Below are 12,982 nucleotides of genomic sequence, written 5' to 3'. Positions count from 1 at the left end.
ACACACACACACACACACACACACACACACACACACACACACACACACACACACTACCTCCATATTATATATAGATAAGATCCTCCAAAGGTATTAATCCCCAACATCTGACCTAGAATTGAGGCATTTGGTGGGGAGGAACGAATTCCACGAAGGGTGACAAAAAAAATGTCGAATTAGCGAATGACTCGCCAGGGAATGAAGAATGATTTTGTGCTTTGCAGAAGAAATCCAAAAACGTTACGGTTTAATTCCCCATTTGTATCCTCATTGGTACAATTAACCCCGGGTTCCGATCCAACGACCTCGTCAACCCCAGAAACCGCCGAAAAAAAGGGGCTTCGCGTCCTCTGGGGATCTTTGGAACCTTCATGACTGAACTATTGTGCTCTCGGTCCTCTCCGATCCCCACCTTCTATCTCCCACCAAGCCCCGCCTTCTATTTCCCACCGAGCCCCGCCTTCCATCACACACAGAGCCCTGCCTTCTATCTTCCACCAAGCCCCGCCCTCCTTCTATACACCTCCCCTTCCTTCGTCTTTCTCCTCCCCTCTAGTCTCCTCCCGTTTGTTTGATTCATTTTCTCCACCTGCGGCATCGTCACCGTCTCCACCTCCCTTTACTCGACGCCGTGATGGAAGGAAATGCAAGGCCTAGAGATTCCGTGGAACCCAAAGCTAGTAATACTAATAGTATATGTTGTGTTAGCGATTCGGCATCTTCGTCGTCATCGTCATCGTCTTCCTCACTGCTTACAACCTCGGCGGAAAAATCCTTCATAGCGACGCTGAGGAGAGCAACAAACCCAACGGCAGAAACGACAGGACAACAACGGTCAAAAAAGAAAGCATCAACAAGAATGGTGTCAGCACCGATGGAAACGTCAATATCAGCACCAACGTCACCACCTTGTCGGAGGCGTGCGACAACGTCACCACCTTGTCGGAGGCGTGCGACATCGACCTCACCACGATCCCGGGTGAACACCGAGGAGACGACCGAGACGAGCTTGGAGGACGTGCTTTCAGCCTACGGCCGGCACCTGCGGGAAGAGCAGGCGTGGGCTGTGTGTTACCAGAGCGCCCTGTGGTTGTCGCAGCGCCGACGACTCCAACCACCACCGAGGATGTTCCTTGTACCGGCCTTACCGTGCCACCTCACACTGCATCGGGACGGCTCAGTCAGTTGTCGACGCGGCTTGTCCACTCGTGGTACCTGCATTGACACGCTCGCATCCTGCCATCCATTTCATTTGCATGAAAGCGGCCATCAGTTGTTGCACCTGTGCGGTCCCGCGTCCGGTTTGGCCGACCCTCCGCGCGGTCCCACGTCCGGTCTGGCCGACTCTTCGCGAGGTCCCACGTCCGGTCTGGCCGACCCTCCGCGCGGTCCCACGTCCGGTCTGGCCGACCCTCCGCGCGGTCCCACGTCCGGTCTGGCCGACCCTCCGCGCGGTCCCACGTCAGGTCTGGCCGACCCTCCGCGCGGTCCCACGTCAGGTCTGGCCGACCCTCCGCGCGGTCCCACGTCAGGTCTGGCCGACCCTCCGCGCGGTCCCACGTCAGGTCTGGCCGACCCTCCGCGCGGTCCCACGTCCGGTCTGGCCGACCCTCCGCGCGGTCCCACGTCCGGTCTGGCCGACCCTCCGCGCGGTCCCACGTCCGATCTGGACGAACCCTCCGCGCGGTCCCACGTCCGGTCTGGCCGACCCTCCGCGCGGTCCCACGTCCGGTCTGGCAGACCCTCCGCGCGGTCCCACGTCCGGTCTGGCCGACCCTCCGCGCGATCCCACTTCCAGTATGGCCGACCCTCCGCGCGGTCCCACGTCCAGTCTGGCCTAACCCTCCGCGGGGTCCCAGGTCCGGTCTGGCCGAACCCTCCGCGGGGTCCCCCAGGTCCGGTCTGGCCTAACCTTCCGCGCGGTCCCACGTCCGGTCTGGCCGACCCTCCGCGCGGTCCCACGTCAGGTCTGGCCGACCCTCCGCGCGGTCCCACGTCCGGTCTGGCCGACCCTCCGCGCGGTCCCACGTCAGGTCTGGCCGACCCTCCGCGCGGTCCCACGTCCAGTCTGGCCGACCCTCCGCGCGGTCCCACGTCCGGTCTGGACGAACCCTCCGCGCGGTCCCACGTCCGGTCTGGCCTAACCCTCCGTGCGATCCCAGGTCCGGTCTGGCCTAACCTTCCGCGCGGTCACACTTCCGGTATGGCCGACCCACCGCGCGGTCCCACGTCCGGTCTGGCCTAACCCTCCGCGGGGTCCCAGGTCCGCTCTGGCCGAACCCTCCGCGGGGTCCCAGATCCAGTCTGGCCTAACCCTCCGCGCGGTCCCACGTCCGGTCTGACCGACCCTCCGCGCGGTCCCACTTCCGGTATGGCCGACCCACCGCGCGGTCCCACATCCGGTCTGGCCTAACCCTCCGCGGGGTCCCAGATCCGGTCTGGCCGAACCCTCCGCATGGTCCCAGGTCAGATCTGGCCTAACCCTCCGCACGGTCCCATGTCCGGTCTGGCCTAACCCTCCGCGCGGCGCCACGTCCAGTCTGGCCTAGCCCTCCGCACGGTCCCACTTGCGGTATGGCCGACCCTCCACACGGTCCCACGTCCGTTCTGGCCTCACCCTCCGCAGGGTCCCAGGTCCGGTCTAGCCTAACCCTCCGCACAGGTCCGGTCTGGCCTAACCCTCCGCGTGGTCCCAGGTCCGGTCTGGCCTAACCCTCCACGGGGTCCCAGGTCCGGTTCGCCTAACCCTCCGCACAGTCCCAGGTCCGGTCTGGCCTAATCCTCCGTGGGGTCCCAAGTCCGGTTCGCCCAACCCTCCGCGCGGTCCCAGGTCTGTTTCACTTGACCATCCTCGCGGTCCCACGTCTGTTCCGCCCGACCCTCTACACCAGGGGTCAGCAACCTTTTTGACATGAAGTGCCAGTTTGAAATGTTCTTGTTAATTAGTGTGCCATATCAACATTAAGTTTAACATTAAGTTTAATTATGACACCACATCAAAAAAATACTTCCAACAGACATGGAATTTTATTCCATCCATACAGGCTACATGCATAGCAACAACATCCATACAGGCTACATGCATAGCAACAACATCCATACAGGCTACATGCATAGCAACAACATCCATACAGGCTACATGCATAGCAACAACATCCATACAGGCTACATGCATAGCAACAACATCCATACAGGCTACATGCATAGCAACAACATCCATACAGGCTACATGCATAGCAACAACATCCATACAGGCTACATGCACAGCAACAACATCCATACAGGCTACATGCATAGCAACAACATCCATACAGGCTACATGCATAGCAACAACATCCATACAGGCTACATGCATAGCAACAACATCCATACAGGCTACATGCATAGCAACAACATCCATACAGGCTACATGCATAGCAACAACATCCATACAGGCTACATGCATAGCAACAACATCCATACAGGCTACATGCATAGCAACAACATTTTAAAGAAACATTTATCTCTCATAATTAGGACATTGTAATGATCATTTTATCATTGTAAAATTTGTCCCCAATGAGGTTACAAATTATATGCACGGACCCCATTTCAAAACACTGCTTTCAGTAACTCATTTACAAAGTATTGCATTGGAAACAAATGTCAAAAAGTGAGAAAGTGTATCAAACAGAAATACCAGTACTATACAAGAATGCTGCCATCCTCATGAAAACATCCACATCAGAGTTGGAAAAAAAGAGATGGACAAACAGCTACATATGCAAACCCATGTGTACTACAAATAAACAGATGCCTACCAGTCAGTGTGATCCCTGGCCTTGCTTTCCTTTGCTGAGCTCAATTATCTGGGGGTTGTCGTTAGTCACTTTAAGTTGCACACATGCTTCGGAGTGGTCGGTTGTCAAACGACTACGGGAGGCCATTTCTTCAATGCGTCGCTCAACACTTCTAGCTGACATGGGAATATCTTTTATTCTTGATTTGATTATCTCTTTGATGGTAAGCCTTCAAACAGAACCTCTGAGCTACAGAGAAAAGCCTCCTTAATATATTCGCCATCCGTGAATGGCTTTCCACGTTTCGCAATGCAATGAGCAATGCGATAGCTTGCTCCAGTCGCTTGGTTTTTAGCAGTGGCAAAGATTTTGAGGGTGTTGGCTTGCTTCCCATACCTGGACACGGCACGTTTGATGGATTCTGCCTTGTCTGCCTGATCTTTGAAAGTTTTCTCGTGCTTTGTCTCAAAATGGCGCTTAACACTCAACGTTCGACAAACAACATTTTCAAAACATAAAGTACACACAGCACGGTCCTTCTGAAAAACAAAACCCCACTCTTCTGTCCATGAGGGCTGGAATGCTCGAACCTTTACTTCAGCTTTCTTAGCTAGCGGGGTTGCCATCATCTACCGAACCTGAACCGCTTCACTGCACTGTGGGAAATGTGAGCGGGAGGCCGTACCGTCAATCAAACTAAATAAGACAGGCCGCGCAACAGCCAATGGCTGTTCAAGAAGTGATTTGTCATGCAACTGAGAGGGCACTGCTTTCGCCAGTGTGCCAATGATTACGCTGCCGCGTGCCAATGGTGGCACGCGTGCCTAAGGTTGCCGACCCCTGCTCTACACTGTACTGCATCCATTCTGCCCGACTCTCCGCACCGTTGTGCGTCCGGTCCTTCTGACTCTCCGCATGGTCCCGCGTCCGGTTCTTCTGATTCTCTGCACAGTCCGACATCCGGTTCTCCCGACTCTCTGCAAAGCTCGGCGTCTGGTCCGCTCGACTCTCCACACGGTGCCTCAACAGTAATAATAACATTAACCTTCACAAAACTTGATGAATTATGCTCTTGTAATCCATTTACAGTTTATTTCTATCATGTGCACATAAAAAGTTATAAAAGTTCAAAATTGCCCATGGATTTTATGGACACGTGTATTGTAATAATATATGTTGACATGTCTCATGATACTGACTATCTCGGTCGTCAAAGTTTTTTTTAAATCCTCGTTGTACCACATGAACGATATAAAACTTGTCACCATTTTAATGGTTTCTACCGATTGAAAGTTTATTACAACTGTTGAAATGTTTTATACCAATTCTAAGGTGCTTAATATTAATCAAATGTTATTTGTTGCAGATGATGAAGTGGAAAAGGAAGCTGCAACAGAATCACAGGTAAAGATGTCGTGTAGGAAAGGGAATGCGTCAATCGTAGTTGACTGTATCCATGGTGCAGTTTAAATGAACATTTGTCTGTCCGTCCGTCCCAATTTCCACTACTTTTACCTTCTTATGAAGTTATGGTTTCACCCCTGTCTGTTTGTTCGTTTGTGAACAGGATATCTCAAAAAGTTGTCGACAGATTTGGATGAAATTTGGAGGAGACGTTGGAGATGTGGCAAGGACAAATTGATTGAAGTTTGGTGAAGACCCAGATCTGGCGAGAATAATTTTAAGTGATTTTTCACCATTGGGAGATTTGGCCAAAAACGATATATAGCAGGATATTTCAAAAGGTTGTGGACGGATCATGACAAAACTTGGTGAATGAGTTGGTTAAGTGACAAGACAAGTGGATTAGATTTTGGTTCAGGTCTGAATCCAGATCCCACCTATCGGTGGATACAAAACGTAAACTGTTCAGCCTGGTGGCGTATGCTCTCTACCGAGTGCCGTTCTCGTTTGTCCTGTGTTTCTTGTTGTATTTTCCTCACAATCCCACCCAGTCCTTGTCATGCTTTCTATGATCCACAACTCCCACCTCCAACCCCCCTCCCCTTCACCCCACTTATCCCTGCCCTTCCCCCTCCACTCATTCCCACTTGTCATGAGATCAGGAAACACAAGACCGTTAGCTGTGTTAGAACAACAAGAAACCACTCCCTTCCAGTTCACTCGTTCTCCCCTTTCCGGGCTCTTAATTGCTTCGAAAACTCCACTGACTCCTGTTTTCACATACCACTTAATTTTGCCGTCTAACTTGCGCAATATAATCTTACTTTTATAGCTTTCTTTCTCTGCCCGAATGTATTCCAAAGGTTTTCCTTTTACCGTTGTATATCATTCATTCATTCATTCATTCATTCATTCATTCTTTCATTCCAACCTACCTTGCGCAACCTCTCCTGCTTGGCTCCAATGGTTGGCCGTTGTCTGGGAGGTTGTCCTGGCCTTTTGCCATTGTCCTTATTCCATTTTGCTTTGACTGTTTCCCATAGCATTGCGTCTTTGGAATCCCTGTGATGTCAGTTGTTACCAAGGTAGCGGACATCAAAGCAATTGTAGGATTGTTTGAAATGGCTTTAATGCGTGTGTAAATGAGGGAGGGATGGTTGTTTGCTGAAGTATGTCAACTCAAGTCTTTGATTGTTGCTTCTTGCAAACCCTTTGGATTTATTATTGGCTGTTTGTGTTGTTTGCATCCGTGCGACAGTTTTGTTGGTTGCTCAACCTCTTCGGTGATCCATAGCTGTTGTTTCGCATTCAAGTCTAGCTGTGCTCGTCTCTTTGTTGACTGCCTTTGAGCCGCGTTCCCATGGTCTGTTTATGGTCTCCATTTGAGTACTTGCCTCGTTCTGCTTTGACCCCAGGTTCAATTCCCATATAATGCATTGATTTGTGCATTTCCTTGTAATATCTTTATTCAAGCTCCTGCGCAAACCTTAACTGCTGTAGAACATTCCAACAATTCATAATTCCTGCAATATAAATTTTGGGCAAATCGTCATAATAATAATAATAATAATAATAAAAATCATAAATAATGGTTAATTTCATTGCAAAGACTTTAATGGCCAGAGGTTGAATTTCAATCAATTTACAATGATTTACCAGCAAGTAAAAAATAAATAAAACCTAAACATTAAAGACAGTAATGCGTTGCTTAGCGCTCAGGATGCATTCCTGCAGAAGAGAGCAACAACACAACAACATACATTTTAAGGCCATTTTCCCTGCTAGAGCAGGGGTTAGCCTTGCGGTCCCCATGACAATCTTCTCCATCTTGCCCTATTTTCTGCATCTCTCCTTGTTTAATCCCCTTGCCCGCATTTCTTCTTCCACCATCTTTAGCCAAGTCTTTCTCGGTCTTCCCCGTCCTCTAATTCCTTCTACATTCATTTCCATCACTCTTCTCAACCAGTCACTTTCATCCTTCCTCAACACATGACCAAACCATCTCAACCTGTTTCTCTTCACAGCATCAATCACAGGCTCTATTCCCATCATTTTTCGCAATTCATCATTTGTCTTCCTCTCTTTCAACGATACTCCGCACATCCATCGAACCATTCGCATTTCCACCCTTTCCAGCCTTCGTTGCTGCTCTACGTTCATTACCCATGTCTCGCTCCCATAAATCATAACACTTCTCACACATGCAGCATACACCTTTCCCTTCAGCTTCAACGACACTCCCCTCCTCATCAGCACGCCACTCAGTTCCCGAAACTTCTTCCATGCACATCTCACTCTAGCAACCGTTGCCGAGTCTGATCCACCTCCTCCATTCAGCATGTCTCCGAGGCAGCAAAATGTTTTCACACCTTCCAGCTTCACGCCGTCTCCAAGATCCAACTCAACATTTCCTCCATCTGCAGCTCCCTCTGTGCACACCTTACATTTGAATGCAGCTGCCACACTGGTTAATGACCCTCTCAGACCACTACATTTTTGATGAACCCACTCAGCGCACATTGTACATTGAATGGAGTTCACTCCGACACCCTTCCTGCACACAGCACAGGGCCACTTCCCAGTTCTTTCCACCTCACCACATGCTTTACCACTTGCCATCACCTTCGTTTTTCCGATATTCACGTTCAGACCTTTTGTCTCCATACATTCCTTCCACTTGTTCATCTTCTCCTTCAGTCCATCCATACTTTCCGCAATCAACACCAGATCATCTGCATAGAACAACTCCCACGGTAAACCCTCCTTTACGTTCTGAGCCAGCACCTCCATCACGGCTACAAATAGTCATGGACTTAGTACCGACCCCTGATGCACTCCCACCTTCACCTCAAACTCACCACTGTTCCCGTCCTTCGTCCTTACAGCTGTGCGCGCTCTTTTGTACATTGCCATCACTAATCTGATCAACCATTCCTCCACTCCTAACTTCCTCAATGCCCATGTCAATACTTTGCGTGGAACCCTATCGAATGCTTTCTCCAGATCAACAAACCCAAGAAACAACTTCTTCCTCTTCTCCATGTACTTCTCCTGCAACTGCCTCACAATAAAAAGCGCATCTGTCGTTCCTCTTCCTGGCATAAATCCAAACTGCATTTCATCGATCTTCATTTTCTTCCTTATCCTCCTCTCCAACACCCTTTCCAATACCTTCATTCCATGCTCCAATAACTTTATCGCTCGGTACGAGCCACACTCCAGAGGGTCACCTTTCCCCTTGTATAGAGGGACGAGGGTACTCAGTTCCCAAACCACTGGAATGCGGCCTTCTTTCACCGCCAGATTACAGATCTCTGTCATTCTCTTCACACCCCAACTTCCTGCTGCCTTCAACATATCTCCCACAACTCCCGTCGGCCCTCCCGCTTTTCTACTCTTCATTGCTTTTATCGCTTCCTCAACTTCCTTCTCAGTTATCTTCTCTGCCGGTCCTAAAACTGGGTTACTCTCTATGTTGCCATCCAATTCATTCTCTGTATTCAACAGCATTTCCATATATATTTTCCATTTCCTTTAATTCCATCTGGGTCCACAACGATTTGTCCCACTTCATCCTTCAAGCAACTCACCCCCATCACATCACACCTCTCTTTCGCTATCTGCTTTGCAATCCTGAATACCATCACCTTGATCACAAGAGGGTCACCTCTTACCCTCTTCCGAATCCAAGCGTTCTCCGAACATTTTCCTACATGCCTCCTGCGCCTTTGCTACCTCTTTCTTTGCAGCCTTCTTTGCTGTTTTTTTTTTGTTTGTTTTTTTTGTATACAAGATCGAGGCTCGTGAAAGAACGAACATTAATCACACAGAAAGACAGACCGACACATAAAACATATAACATCGGGAGCGGTAGACAAGATGGGGAGAGAGGGGGAAGGACACAAACACAACATTTGAGAGCAGGGACCGAGAGACATGGAGACATCGAGAGATCTGAGAGAGGGCGAGGGCTTTCGGGGGGGGGGGGGGGGGGGCATGGGAAGGGGGCGGTGGGAGAGGTATAAAACATATGGACACTGCCAGGACTTCCAGGAAAGAAGTTGGAATTTCAAACAAGGTGGATCTGGGGTGAATTAGCGGGGGTAGAAAAGATCAAGGTTTTGGATGGGGGAAGATAAGAGATGGTGGTGAACAGCTGTTTTAAAGACCTGGAGGGAGGGGTGTGATTGAAGGGAGTGAGGGAGTTTGTTCCAGAGGTGGTGGGGTTGAGAGGTTGGGGTATTAAATCAAGCCTCTCAAAATATCAGCACTACACACCACGTCGGCCCGGTCGGCCCAGAGCCTGGCGCGAAGTCTGAAGAATCAGTTGAGAAATAAATAAAAAATTCTCGTATCCGGATTCGTATTCTGATCTTCACCAAAATCGAATTGATTCTTGCTTGTCACATGCCCAACGTCTCCACCAAATTTCTTCCAAATCCGTCCACATCTTTTTGAGATATCCTGTTCAAACAGACAAAACATAACATCCGCCACACCTTTGGTGGCGGGGATAATGTCATGGCATTTGCTGCAAAGAACTGGTTTGTTCAATGTCACCAAGTTTGACACAAAGTTATCGACACCTTCTGTGTAGTGTGAGACCTCCGGGTTACCATAAACAGTCATTTATCATGGCTAAGAGCACTACCAGACGGAGTTTTTGTGCCTTGTGGAACCCCAGCATTTGTTGTTTCCACGTGGAAACCCCACTGATCTAATTGGCTTGTTCTTGTCACCGTTCAACTCATCCACCAAGTTTTGTCATAAAAAGTTGATTATTTGTCATAATCAACTTTTTGAGATATTGTGCTATATATCGTTTTGGCCTTGTCTCAGCCTGGCTTCTGTTGGGTAAATATAATTAATTATGCAGATCCGTGGAATAATGCATGGTCTAACACCAAGGTTAATGAATTTATCAGCAACAATATGGTGGCTAACTATGTCAGTTGCAACCAATACTGAGGAATGTTCAGGTACATCAGTTCGTTCTTTCTTTTTTTTTCCTTTTTTTTTGTATACGGAGTCGAGGCTCGTGAAAGAGCTAACATTTATCAAACAAACATATCAAACAAACAAGCAAACAAAGTATATAAAAAGAGGAGCGGTCGACAAGATGGGGAGAGAAGGGGAGGAAGCACACAAACACAACGTTTGAGAGCAGGGACATCGGGAGATGTGTGGGAGGGAGAGGGCCTGGGGGGAGGCAGGATAGGTATAAAACGCAAGGACACCAAGGACTTCCAGGAAAGAAGTCAAAAGTCACCTCAAAAAAGTGGATTTGGGGTGAAATTAGCAGGGGTAGAAAAGATCAAGGTTTTGGATTGGGGAAGATAAGAGATGGTGGTGAACAGCTATTTTAAAGACCTGGAGGGAGGAGTGGGATTGAAGAGAGTGAGGGAGTTTGTTCCAGAGGCGGGAGAAAATAGGAATGAAGGAGTGAAGGTGAGCAGAGAGTCTTGATTTTGGCAGTTTAACCATAAGAGGGTTGCAGGCAGATCTTGTGCGACCTGTAGGAATATTTGGGGGACAGAGCCCAGAGAGAGCTGGGGGAGCAAGGCCGGAGAGAAGTCGGTAGAAGATGGAAAGACCACCAACCTGCCTGCGGTGAGTAAGTGAAAGGCCCTCGGAGATAGCGTCATCGCGGGAGATTCCAATGATTCTGAACGCTTTGGTTTCAACAGCGTGAAGACGAGCTAGGTGTGAGGCAGGAGCACCAGCCCAGAGGGGAGAGCAGTACTCCATTGAGCTGCGGATGAAAGCCTTGTATGTGGTGAGGAGCTCAGGTGTGCCAAGGAAGGACTTCGCACGACGGAGGATGCCCAGTCGGCGACTGGCTTTGGAGGCCAGCTTGGAAATGTGGTTTTCCCAGGGAAGATCATGGCAGATAGTGAGACCCAAAAGCTTGAGTGACAGAACTTCTTGGAGAGGATTATTCAGAAAGTAGATGGGAGGGTTGTCCAGTCGGTCTTTTCGGAGAGACATCGTAAGAGTGTGAGATTTGTCAGGATTGAAAGACATGTTCCACTTGTTTGCCCAGTCTGTGATTTTGTCCAGGTCTGCAGAGAGTGAGGAGGCTGCAGACTGCCGATCTGAGGGATGAGGAATGGAGCGGCAGAGAGTGGAGTCATCAACAAAGAGATAGAGAGGATTTTCAAGAGAGTCAGAGAGATCATTGATGAAGACCAGAAAAAGCACAGGGCCCAGAACACCGCCTTGGGGAACTCCAGCCTGAACAGGAAGAGGAGATGAGAGAAACCCATTCAGGGCCACACGTTGACCGACTATAGAGGAAGTCCGCCAGCCATGCGTGGAGATTTCCATGGATACCCAAAGGAGGAGAGTTTGGTGAGCAGAGCGGGGTGCCAGACCGTATCGAAGGCACGTGATATGTCGAGGGAGACAGCTCTAATTTCCTGTTTGGCATTGAGGACCTCCATCCATTGTTGAGAAAGCAGAAGCAGCATGTCCAGAGTGGAGTGACCTGGTCTGAAACCAAATTGATGATCAGAGATCAAGCCATTGGAGAAGAGGAAAGATTTCATATCCGAAGCAATGATGGATTCCATGACTTTGCTGATAATTGGGAGAAAGCTGATTGGTCTGTAGTTGCTAGGATCTGTTTTTGCACCTTTTTTGTGCAAAGCGGTGATGTTGGCTGATTTCCAAGCAGATGGCAGTTGACCTTGAGCAAAAGAGAGGGTGAAGAGAACAGAGAGAGGGAGTGAAAGAGCGGAAGAACAGGATTTTAGGACCCGTGGGCTGATGCCGTCAGGTCCAGTTGCAGAATCAGAGTCGAGGGTTGACAGAAACTTTTCCACCTTGTCAGGAGGAAAGGACACGGAGTCCAGGAGCAGCTGGGTACGACTGGGTACGGTGGGTACAGAGAGGGATGGGTTTGGGACACAAGATTTAGAGGCAAACACAGAGTTGAGGCATTCAGCTTTTTCACGTGCGGAGTCAGCTGTGTAGCCGTTTGAGGTAAGGGAGGGGATGGAGGGGGGAACAAACACCAGAAACAGATTTGACCAGATGCCACCAGGATTTGGAAGAGGGAGACAGGTAAGAGAGTTCGGTCTTGAGAACGGAGAGATATTTTTTCCTGGCTCTCCTGAGGGTGGACACACACTTTTTTCGGGCTTTGTGAAAGGAAATGAGATTTCCTTCCGTTGGATTTGCTTTCCAGGAGACGAAGGCAAGTTGTTTCTGGGCAACAGCCTCACCACAAGATTCCGTGTACCATGGACGGGAGGAAGGGTATGACAACTGAAGACGAGATGGGATAAATCTGTGCATGAGAGAGAGCAATTTACTTTGGAAGAATTCCCAGGATGAGTTGATGTCAGAGGTGGTAGAGATGGGAGACCAGTCCAGATGATTGATGGCTGCTTGAAGACCGTGCCAGTTGGCCTGAGTGAAACGCCAGACTCGTCGACGCTGAGGAGGCTCTCTGAGAATGGTCAGAGAGATGTCCACTTTAACAAGCACATGATCAGATGAGCCGATTGGAGCAGAAGAAGAGCAGCAGACATTTGCAGGGAAGTTAGTCATAACCAAGTCCAGAAGAGAAGATGCTCCGTTGACTGAGATCTGGGTCGGGAAATTGACAGATTGTGTCAGTCCCAGTGAGTCGCAGAACTCCTTTGCTGAGGAGCCATGGCTGGTGAGAGAGGTACCCACACCCAGCCAACTGGCATGGTGACAATTGAAATCACCACATATGAGGAAGAGAGAGTTGGGATGGGTAGATAGAAGTTGGTCCATATTATCAGACAGCGAGATGTAGATGGAGTCAT

General features: G+C 49.4%; 1 protein-coding gene across 2 annotated transcripts in view; it reads left to right on the top strand.

Annotated features, from left to right (window-relative positions):
- The first annotated feature begins 517 nt into the window (after window positions 1–517).
- Window positions 518–12,982, top strand: part of SPIRE1 (spire type actin nucleation factor 1) — a 71,840-nt gene continuing 59,375 nt past the window's right edge. The window contains exons 1-2 of one of the 2 annotated variants that reach the window (XM_068126646.2): window positions 518–1,211; window positions 5,146–5,183. In XM_068126646.2, coding sequence (XP_067982747.2) covers window positions 635–1,211; window positions 5,146–5,183 — 615 coding nt within the window. In that variant the 5' untranslated portion in view covers window positions 518–634. The remainder of the gene's footprint in view (window positions 1,212–5,145; window positions 5,184–12,982) is intronic. The other variant, XM_068126645.2, reaches the window with a different exon arrangement.

This window comes from Myxine glutinosa, chromosome 10, assembly GCF_964187855.1.
Source record: "Myxine glutinosa chromosome 10, kmMyxGlut1.1, whole genome shotgun sequence".
In the NCBI taxonomy this organism is placed as follows: Eukaryota; Metazoa; Chordata; class Myxini; order Myxiniformes; family Myxinidae; genus Myxine; species Myxine glutinosa.
The sequence above is the reverse complement of the archived record's forward strand: the minus strand, read 5'-3'. Positions and strand labels throughout refer to the sequence as shown.